Source organism: Garra rufa, chromosome 5 (assembly GCF_049309525.1).
Source record: "Garra rufa chromosome 5, GarRuf1.0, whole genome shotgun sequence".
Lineage (NCBI taxonomy): Eukaryota > Metazoa > Chordata > Actinopteri > Cypriniformes > Cyprinidae > Garra > Garra rufa.
In genome coordinates, this window is record NC_133365.1 from 50117288 (window position 1) to 50129342 (window position 12055).

Below are 12055 nucleotides of genomic sequence, written 5' to 3' on the forward strand. Positions count from 1 at the left end.
ATTGATCAGTGGACATCATTCAACATAAATAAATTACATATGTAATAAAATATTATGTATAAGCACAAACAAACATTACATTATACACTACCGTTCAAAAGTTCAGGGTTGGAAAGAATTTTTAAAAATGTCTGAAAAAGGCTGTATTTATTTGATCAAATTCAGTAAAAAAAAAAAAAAAGAAGAAAAAAAAAAAAAAAAAGTAATATTTTGAAATATTTTTAGAATTCAAAATAAATGTTTCCTATTTGAATATATTTTAAAATGTAATTTATTCCTGTGATGCAAAGCTGAATTTTCAGCATCATTACTCCAGTCTTCAGTGTCACACGATCCTTCAGATATCAGTCAAATATGCTGATTTGCATCTATTATTATTATTAATGAATCTATGATTTTTCAGGATTCTCTGATGAATAGAAAGCTCAGAAGAACAGCATTTATTTGAAATAGACATCTTATCACTGACATTTATAAAAAATAAAAGTATTAATATTATACATAAATATCAAAAATATCAGACTGACTATAAAAAGTTGAATGGTAGTTTGTACATTTATATATTTTACAAATATTTCGTATTTCACATGGACTTCCATACTGGACACTACATGTTAAAGGGAGAGATAAGTCAAAGACATTGCTCACCCTTTGTCTTTGGCATGGACGTCAGCACCGTACTGCAGCAGCAGCTGCACTATACGCACTCGATTATACCCAGCGGCCAGGTGAAGAGGAGTGGACTGCAAAAGAACCAGAGGAATATTAATAACCACTCTTAATATAATCAAGGTAAATAAGTGATCATAAACAATACAAGTGCAAACAACCCAACCTCAAATATAATTACATAAACCTGCTTGTAACCCATCCCATCATTAGTTTAATCACTACAATGGCTAATTTCTTATGCAGTGAGCTGTTCTGTGCAATTTAAGTTATGAAATTATGTTTTTGTGATACACATGAAGAGGCGGTACCTGTTCTAGCATCCACATTGAATTGTAAATACATGGATGCAATTTGTAACACTTAAAGAACATGTAAAGGCCTACTCACACCAAAAACAAAACCAGAAAAGGAACAAATCACAGATTAAAGGTGTATTTGACTTTTTCCATATGTACAGTTAATATATAGGATGCTTTTGTTGTATTTAATTTATTATACAGTTGCATAAGATTTTCAGCCTACCTATTTTGGAGGTGTTGTATATAGTCACTATTCTGCTCTTCACAGAAAAAAAACATTCAGTGTCTAGTTTCTTGAATTATTCCATCTTTTTAGACTTCGAAACCACCCCGTTTCTAACTTTTGTTGGTCATATGATTTTAAAAGGTGAAAAAGTAAATGTCTCTACCCATAATCCTTAAGACAGAACCACCAATCAGAGAAAATCAACAGTACCAAGAAAAAAGAAATGGATGCAAAAGAGCTCAGTGCCAACCACGAACTCCCATGAAGCATTGCAAGTGACACAGGAGTCAAGTTTCCAACATTATTTGCATTAAAATGAAAGATACATTGGTTTTACTTTTATTTTCGACAAACTCTAAGCCAATAGTTTAATACTGTACCATTGTTTATTAAAACTACATCATTTGCATTGCTTCAAGTACACAGACCAGCAAGTTTGTAATGCTCCTGTCAGAGTGGTTGGTTTGGTTCATGGCTTAATACTCTTTATTTAAAGCTTAACTGAAATTAATTTGAAGAAAATGGGGAAAAAAATAGTATCTCTAAACAGTAAAAACATGAGCAGTCACTGTTGTGAATTATTGCCTCTTGGTGCAAGTAGGCCTTTATATCTGGGATCTCTTTGAACAACTGAGGATTAAGCTGAGCCTCAATCACTTATGAAGAGATAACTGTAAGTGACTCAAATTACTTGTAACTTAAAATAGTCTAAGCATTAAAAAAAGTTATAAACTCGTTCCCATTTCAAGCAGTGAATAATGAAGAAAGAATGGTGACATGCCTATATGACAGGCTCAGACTGAACACAACCACAGCAAAACAGTCAGCATGACAACCAATCTCAAGGCAGCCATTTAGTAATGAAGATCTGCCCCAGAAGTATGATGCATTCTCTGAGAGAATGATATTATTCGGTGCAGGATGGAGAGGCAACATTCATATTCATATCACTATTATGATTATAGTACAGCACAAGCAATGGGCAACAGTGTCTAGCATACACACAATGGATCTAAAACAGGACAGGATGTCAATCAGAAATCAGGAGTTAAACACCACGTTCGTGGAGAGCATGCGTGCTGATCACAACAAATCAAACAAACGGATTCAAGAACGTGAGGCGATGCATGGATGCAGAGGTGGGGTTTAGGGGTGGAAACATGATGGAGCTTTTGCAAAGGCAAATAATTTAGAGGAGTTTTGCAAAAAAGAAAAGCCTCGTTTTCAGAACCTGCAGGAATCAACGAAACGTTAGCATAGAGCTATTGGTTGATTGATGGATTGTGACCAGCAGAAAATAAGAAAGGTTTCTGAGCTTTTTAAGTGTGAACCAGCATACGGATGGATTTTTAGGGACAAAAATTAAAAACAATTTGTAAGGAAAAAAAAAAAGAATAAAAATCACAGAAGACCAAATAAAACTAATTTCTGTTTCACAAAATAAACTTACCAGCATTTTTTGTGATGTTGACTGAATGTCGCCAGAACAAAAACAAAACAAAACAAAAAATTAGCTATAAACTAACATATTATCCATCAAAGCCGACTGTGGTGCTTAAAACCTATTCATTTACCAACTACAGCATCTTTAGCTACTTTAAACGATTATATATATATACATTTTGTAATAAATAAATAAATGCTACAGCCGATTTGACCTTTTAAATGGCAAATATAGTAAACACTATAACAAACACTACCATTCAAAACTTTGGGGTCTGTAAGATTTTTAAAGTTGTTGAAAGACATCTTTTACACTTACCAAGGCTGAATGATTTGATCAAAAATACAGTAAAATCAGAAATATTACAATTCAAAGAAAATAGTTTGTATTTTAATATATTTTAAAATGTAATTCATTCCTGTGATGCAATGCTGAATTTTTAGCACCAGTGTCACATGAACATTTAAAGATCATTCTAATATATTCTAATGCTGCTTAATATTTTTGTGCATGCATTGTGTTTTTATGATACTTTTAAAATAGAAATGTTTTAAAAGATTATACATTTCATGCATTTATTTACTTAATCAATTTAATCCCTGTTGAACAAAAGCATTAATTTCTTTCAAATCCCCAAACTTTTGAGCGGTATATGTATATACACACAATTTAATGATAGAAAATGACACACAGAAATCTTACATTTTGCACAACACTTCCTCAATATCCTCTTCAAAACATATTACATAAATAACGTTTATCATATTGGTGCATCCCTTAAGCCTAAAAAAGTTTCTATGCTCATGTACTGTCCTCAGAAACAATACCACGCAGCATAATACACTATTTTTGTAGCATTAACCTTTCCACACAAATAAACTCCGGCTAAAAAACTAAATGTCAGGGAATCAGAGTCTACAGCATGATATCCCTGCCAATTTACACAACTATTTAAGAGCACATTCAAGCATGAATTACGCTTGGTGATCAACTATTTACATTTATGGATTTAGCAGGCGCTTTTTTGCCAAAGAACAAAGCAATGTGTTAAACTATAGTGCCCTGTATTTAATGTTAACCTGCTACTCTCAAAATACCAGTCAAAATTATCAAAATATAGGCATCAAGATCAGTAGATGAGTAACACTAAGCTTCAAAAACATAACAGTTCTGTATCTTAATATACTACACCATGAGTTACAGTACTGTATGCAACTCCACATCCAACAGGAGACTAACAGAGCAACAAACCCACAGTGACTCTTTCCTAAAAAGCCCTTCTTATATAAAGACGCAGAGGGCTGGTAGAAGGGAGTGACCTAAAATGATCAGGGATGACAGAGGATTTGAGGGGAAAATTGAGGTCCTGTTATTATGTTGTGATTAGAGGAAGAAATGGATCATAAAAGCTTTGGCCTAAATCTTCATGAAGGTCACAGGTGCATTCAATAGGCACAAATCAACTGAAAATCCCAGCCCAGACTGAACCATTTAACCTCGAAACAAATATTGTAAAATCACAACAACCATATGTCCAGACTTAAACTCATCATGGGAAAAAGTAGGGCAGTGCTGTTTACTCTAAACATAATGATACGGAAATAAAAAACTCAAACAAGGGGGTTTGGGATTGTCTTGACCTACATGTCATTTATACAACCAATGCAATATAAGAAATCACATCCTGTGTTTGAGTTTAGAAACAAGATATACTAAAATAATCATACTTGACATTTCTTATGAGATGCATCAAATGTTAAAGGCAATATTATGGAACAATTTCAAGAGTAAAGAGTAAATGAAACAATTCTGATCCGTGTTACCTTGCGTCCATCGCTGGCGTGACAGTTGACGTTAAGAGGGGTCAAAAGTGCCATCAGCTTTTCCTCATTTCCGCTCCTAAGAAAGTTTTCCAAACAGAGCAAGACAAACACTTAACTTAGAGAAAAGACATTTCTAGATCAGCAACAGTCGAACAAGATTCAAATGCACAAAAATGCACAAGATTCAAAATTCAAATAAAGAAGTGGCAATATCTTTTCAAATAAAACGGTTCAAAGTAAATTTAATGCAAGCTGCAAAAACAGCTTTTTTTGGGACGGTTCTGTGAGCAGCCATTAAGGGATGGTGCAGCAGCAACTATATTGAACTATATTGTTGCTCGTTTCACATGAATTTTATTATAAAAAAAAAATGTGACCCTGGAACACAAAACCATCATAATTTTTGGAAAATAACACATCTGAATAAATTAGCTTTCCACTGATGTATGGTTTGTTAGGATAGGACAATATCTGGCTGAGATACAACTATTTGAAAATCTGGAACCAGAGGGTGCAAAAATAAATCAAAATATTGCGAAAAATCGCCTTTAAGGTTGTCAAAATTAAGTTCTTAGCAATGCAAACTACTAATAAAAAAAATTAAGTTTCAATGCATTTACGGTCTGAAATATACCATATATCTTTATGGAACATTTTTACTTAACTTGATTTTTGGCATAAAATAAAAATGTATAATGTTGATCAATATAATGTATTTTTAGCTATTGCTACAAAGATACACATGCAACTTATGATAGGTTTTGTGGTCCAGGGTCACAAATATGTAGTTTGTTGCAGTTGCAGATATTTATAAGGCCAAAAAGCAAGAATAAATTCAGATTTTTATAAAAATACAGCAGATAGCTTTCATAAAATGCATATAAATATCAGTCGACACTCTGGATCTCCATATAATATATCTATGTAAGATTTTTAAATGCTTTTATGCTCCAAGCTCTGTAGTTTTAATTGTGGGGCAAAACATCACAATGCAATAAAATGAATATTGAGAGACGAACAAATAAACATTCCTCAGATGATTAGAATTTATACTCATATTTTAAATACATTTTTTCCAAAAAATGTATGTATGGATAATCAAGCAAACCGAAGTTGCTTAAGTCAAGTAATTGTTCATCTTAAAATATGTGACCCTGGACGACAAAACCAGTCATAAGGGTCCCTTTTTTAATTGAATGTATGGTTTATTAGGATATAACAATATTTAGCAGAGATATACAATTTAAAAATCTGGATAAATATTGAGAAAATCGCCTTTACAGTTGTCCAAATTAAGTTGTTAGCAAGGCATATTACTAATCAAAAATTAAGTTTTGATATGTTTCCAGTATAAGTATTACTCAATATCTTCATGGAACATGATCTTTACTTAACACCCTAATGATTTTTGGCATAAAAGAAAAATCTATCATTTTCAAATGTACAATACAATGTATTTTTGGCTATTGCTACAAATATTCCCGTGCCACCTAAGACTGGTTTCAGGTGGTCCAGGGTCACAATAGTATAAAAGTTATTCCTACATTTACTTAATTAAAATATTAAAATACCTCCCCAGTCCAATAAACATTTCTTAAACATCAAGTGGCAAAAATGTCTCATTTTGATATTATTTGATATTATTTGGTATTAAATGATGCCAAAAGCTCACCTCGCTGCCTCCAACAGTTCATCCTTCTTGTATTCACCTGATAAATAAAAACAGACAGGAGGTGTCAGACAGTCTTGACTGACAAGATTGTGATGCATGCCTGGATGTTTTTAGTATTACAATGCCTACGTTCAGACTGGAATGCTAACATACCGCTTATCATGCAGTACATACCTTATTTAATTAGTATGTGAAATGGTATGCAGGATTTTATTCAGACATTTCAATCAGAAGGGTGTTACATTAACCTAACCACGCTTAATTTGGTGAGTGACATCAGGTTGGCATTTTAATTGAACTATGTGTGTAAATGTTACACGTGCGGCTGTCTGATCAATTAATGCACAGTGAAAACGTGAATTTAAATGGCCATAGGCTCATTTTTCACACTGGAGTGCAGTGCATTGTGGTAAACAGCACTTACACAGTATGCTTTTGTGTTATTAGCATTATGCGCATTACAAAAATCTAGGAAAATGTATTTGTAGCTAGTAGAATGTAGTATACATAATGCACACTATGAAAACATACTAAATGCACATACATACTCATCAGATTGTGTGTTGTCAAAAATGTAAAGCAGATGTGCGTCTGTGTATATCTCACCAGTGAGGACTGTCTTTGCAGAAGGGTCTGCCAGGTCCAAAGCTGATTTGCCATCAGTGTTTCTGATGTTCGGATCAGCACCGTGCTGGAGCAACACTGTAAGAAACAGAAGCAAGCAATACAGTCACCAATACTGAAACTGATCAATGCAAAAAGCAGAATGTTTTATGTTGTGCTCGATAAGTACAATTATCGACACCGTTGATCCAAGATGACAAGGGGGTGAATTAATATCTTTCTTTCTTCAGCCGTAAAGAAATTATGTTTCAGGATTTTTGTCCATATAGTGGACTTCTATGGTGTCTGTAAGTTTGAACATCCAAAATCCAGTTTAAATGCAGCTTCAAAGGGCTCTAAGGACTCCCAGATGAGAAAGAAGGGTCTTATCTAGCGAAACGAATGGTTATTTTGCAAAAATACTTAATTTATATAATTTGTAGCCTCAAATGCTATACTTCAACATACTCTAACTGTCTTGAACCAAAATACACAGAGTTCACGCAGAGCTAGATAAGATGAGCATTTGAGGGTAAAATAAATAAGAGTAGAAAAAAAAAAAAGTAGAGAATAACCGATCGTTTCACTAGAAAAGACTCATCTTCCTCCGCTGGGATCATTTAGAGTCCTTTGAAGCTGCATTTAAACTGCATTTTGGAAGTTTAAACTTGAGGGCATCATAGAAGTCCACTATATGGAGAACATTCCTGAAATGTTTTCCTCAAAAGACAATTTCTTTACGACTGAAGAAAGAAAGACATGAACATCTTGAGTGACAAGGGGTTGAATAAATACATTTTTGTTCTGGAAGTGAACTTCTCCTTTATTTATTCACCTTTATGTCTTCGTTCATCTTCAGAACACAAATTACAATATCTTTTGACCCTGCATAGACAGCCACGCAACCAACCCGTTCAAGGCCCAGAGAGGTAGTAAGGGCATCATTAAATTACTCCGATGTGACATCAGTGGTTCAACCCTAATTTTATAAAGCTACAAGAATATTTTTTGTGTGTAAAGAAAACGAACAATTTCTCTCTTCTCTTCTCTTCTGTTTAAAATAGTACTACAACAGAAGAGAAGAAAATATTGAATAAAGGCACTATTTTTGTTTTCTCTCCATTTTAATGGATGCCTGTACTATCTTTTTGGGCCTTGAACGTGGTAGCTGTGTTGATGTCTATGCAGGCTCAGAAAACTCCCAGATTTCCTTACAAAATCTCTCAATTTGTGTTCTGAAGATGAATGTAGGTCTTAGGTGTTTGGAACCACACAAGGATGAGTAATTAATGACAGAATTTTTATTTTTGGGTAAACTAACCCTTCAATATTCTATAACCCTATAATATGTGACCCTGGACCAGTCTTAAGGAGCACAGGTATATTTGTAGCAATAGCTGAAAATACATTGTATGGGGCAAAATAATAGATTTTTCTTTTATGCCAAAAATCATTAGGATATTAAGTAAAGATGATGTTCCATGAATATATTTAGTAAATTTCCTACCACAAATATATCAAAATGTAATTTTTGATTGGTCATATGCATTGCTTAGAAGTTAGAACTTCCTCAGATTTCACCCTTGAATGTTTCCAGTGACAGTATAATGTCCGTGCCAGAAAGAAAATGATGGTATAGACTAATACTGATATTTTCACCAATATATTGTGCACCACTACCAGTCACTCGCCAAATAACTCTAAAGAAATAGTTTCACACAAAACAACCACAATTTTCATGACAATTTTCAAACATTTTAAACCTTTAAATAAAATGCTATTTATATACTCGTTTAACCACAAATGCTAGTCTAGCTCTGCGATGTGCTAGCGTACTGTGTACTCCGGTATAATACAGTTAGGGTAGGTCAAAAACTCCCATCTCATTTTCTCCTTCAACTTCAAAACCGCTGTTTTAACTTTTTTTGTAAAGGGCGTTTGACCTTATTTGCACATTCACTTTGTAAGCACTGGGTTGGTACTTCAGCAGAGATGTAGGATGATTTTGAAGTTGGAGGAGAAAATGAGATACAAGTTTCTCGACATACTCTAACTGTATTGAACCAGAGCACTCTGAACTAGAGTGAGACAAGACAAGCATTTGAGATTAAAAAATACATAAATTGTCATTTTAAACATGCTTTTTTAGAAAATAACCAATCGTTTCACTAGATAAGACTTTATTCCTCCATTAGAGCCCTTTGAAGCTGCATTTAAAGTGCATTTTGGAAGTTCAAACTCACAAGCACCATAGAAGTTTCAAATGTTTTCCTCAAGATACAATTTATTTACGACTGAAGAAGGAAAGACATGAACATCTTGGATAACAAGGGGGTGAGTAAATTATGTGTAACTTCTCCTTTAAGCTTATAAAGGGTTTATTTAATTGTTATTTGAGCTCCGGCTTAGTATTAATATTCTAATGAATAAATATTATTTAGAAATTCTAATAGAATCTGTTTCCAATACCAGACTAATCAGTACAGTGCCACAAAAAAAAAAAAAAAATAATTTTGACCAATAATGATATTTTCACCAATATATTGCACGTCACTCCCCACACTTTGCCAAATGACTCTGAAGAAATAGCTTTAAATAAAGTAACACACCGTACTCGGACAAACTCATTCATCATAAACTAATGGAAACACCAAACATCCTGTCAGTTTTCTCACTCACACACAGAGTGCTGTTTCAGCACAGGGGTATTCAGCAGCGCTCTATGACATCAGGGTGCAGGAGACAAATACTGCAGGACAACAACATAGCTATCACAACACAGCAATACTGCAACACCACTGCAAGTCCACACAATGTTGACTGTGACTCATTAGATGCCTCATTCATTGCCTTTCTGCTAGGGATGTGCAATATATATATATTGGTGACTAGATCTATTTTAAAGGAGTAGTTCACTTCCAGAACAAAAATTTACAGATAATTCACTAACCGCTTTGCCATCCAAGATGTTCATGTCTTTCTTTCTTCAGTCGTAAAGAAATTAAGTTTCTTGAGGAAAGGATTTCAGGAATTATCTCCATATAGTGGACTTCAATGGTGCCCCCAAGTTTGAACTTCCAAAATGCAGCTTCGAAGGGCTCTAAACGATCCCAGCCGAAAAAGAAGGGTCTTATCTAGTGAAATGAACGGTTATTTTCGCTATGCTCGTCGTGTCTCGTCACTGCATTGCGCATGCATAGTCTGTGTAATCCGGGTCAATACAGTTAGAGTTAAGTCGAAAAACTCCCATCTCGTTTTCTTCTTCAACTTCCAAATCGCCCAACATCGCTGTTTTACCCCCTTTTTTTATTTGTAAAGGCTGTTTAATCTTCTTTGCATGTTCACTTTGTAAACAGTGGGACTCCTGCAGCGATGTAGGGCAATTTTGAAGTTGGGAAAGAAAATGAGATGGGAGTTTTTCAACATACCCTAACTGTCTTGAACCAGAAAAAACAGTTCATGCAGACATAGGCAAGACAAGCAAATGAGGTTAGAAAGTACATAAATACTGAGTTAGTTTTAAACATGACTGTTTATTTTGCTAGAAAAGACCCTTCTTCCTTGGCTGGGATCGTGTATAGCCCTTTGAAGCTGCATTTAAACTGCATTTTGGAAGTTCAAACTAGGGGGCACCATTGAAGTCCATTATATGGAGAGAAATCCGGAAATGTTTTCCTCAAGAAACATAATTTCATATCAACTGAAGACAGAAAGACATGAACATCTTGAATGACAAGGGGGTGAGTAAATTTTCTGTAATTTTTTGTTCTGAAAGTGAACTACTCCTTTAACAATCCAAATTGGTCTGATTGGACTATAATTGGAAACAGAAAATGTTTAAAATGAATTCATACCAATGCACACGTCTATTTTGCCCTTGATGGCGGCCTCGTGCAGAGGGGTGTAGTTCCAGTTGTCTCGTGCGTTGGGGTCCGCGCCGCTACACAGCAGCAGACTGACCACCTCCGCGTGCCCAAATGAGCAGGCGTTATGGAGCGGGATCAGACCGCCATCGTCGCGAGAATGAACGTTTGCTCCGGTCTGCAGGAGATGCTCCACCACATCCTTTCTGCCAAAGCCTGTCAAACATCACAAGTGGTAAAAATGCTATTTTTTTAATGATTAAAAAAAAAAAAAAAAAATGACACATCAGATCTTATTTATGTGTTCATTAGTTAACTACAATAGTTAACATGAACTAAGAATAAACAATATTTCTACATATCTTAGTTGATGTTCAGTTCAGCATTTACTAATGCATTATTAAAATCACAAATTGTGCTTGGAAACATTAGTTAATGCACTGTGAACTAACATGAAGGAACAATGAACCACTGTATATTAATTAACTCAAATTGACAAAGATAATAAATAGTGTAATAAATGTATTTTTCATTTATGTTAGGTTATACATTAATGTTAACAAATGACGCCTTGTTGAAATATCTGATACATTTCCTTTAAAGGCATAGTTCACTCAAAAATGAGCCAACAACAATTTATCACGTTTCAAACATTTTCCTTCTTCGTTAAACACAAAAGGAGATATGTTAATAAGCATCATTCGGAGTGTTTTATTCATCAACGTTAATAGCTAGCGGTCATTACTTAGCTAATTTAAATGGTCCTGACAGTGACAGATACATTTTAAATGCAAATAATCCACATACAGTCTCTCAATCATAATGACATCATGAAACCTGCATGCTTATGCTTACTAATGCAGAAAATCTCTCATTATGTGGAGATTCCACACTGTGACTGGACATGGCTAATGTTTATATGGAATGACGGCCATTTAATTAACAAGAGACAAAATGATATATCTTAACTTTTTTTACTCCTGGTTAGCAAATTTCCAGGAATAACCATTTACAAATGGATTTGGACACAGACTTATAGAATTTTTCAAACTGCAATACAAACTTACGCTAAAAACAATTTATGAAATTGTTTGAATAGATATTACCGTTGACAGACAAAGTCTGAGGTAAATTTAGTACTATACAATTACGTGTCAACTTCGCATAAAAAAAAATAGTCTTTTACTCATATAAATTTGAAACAAATGACACATTATATAATATTATGCCATGACACATAATTACTTATAATACATAATTTATGAAAACAACACTCTCTCTCTCTCTCTCTCTCTCTATATATATATATATATATATAGTATGTTGTTTTCAATGGAAGTATATATATATATATATATATATAAAAGCTCATGCTTGAATAAATAAAGTCCAAAAATTAGGTGGAACCAAAATCCACAAAGGTGACGTTTCTTTGTTTTATATGGTAAAAAAA

General features: G+C 34.0%; 1 protein-coding gene across 2 annotated transcripts in view; it reads right to left on the minus strand.

Annotated features, from left to right (window-relative positions):
• The window catches only part of tnksb (tankyrase, TRF1-interacting ankyrin-related ADP-ribose polymerase b), a 30106-nt gene that overhangs the window by 16929 nt on the left and 1122 nt on the right, over window positions 1-12055 (minus strand). The window contains exons 2-7 of one of the 2 annotated variants that reach the window (XM_073840826.1): window positions 10594-10818; window positions 6743-6838; window positions 6137-6173; window positions 4465-4540; window positions 2648-2668; window positions 649-743 (exon numbers count right to left, since the gene is read on the minus strand). In XM_073840826.1, the coding sequence (XP_073696927.1) occupies window positions 649-743; window positions 2648-2668; window positions 4465-4540; window positions 6137-6173; window positions 6743-6838; window positions 10594-10818 (550 nt within the window). The remainder of the gene's footprint in view (window positions 1-648; window positions 744-2647; window positions 2669-4464; window positions 4541-6136; window positions 6174-6742; window positions 6839-10593; window positions 10819-12055) is intronic. The other variant, XM_073840827.1, reaches the window with a different exon arrangement.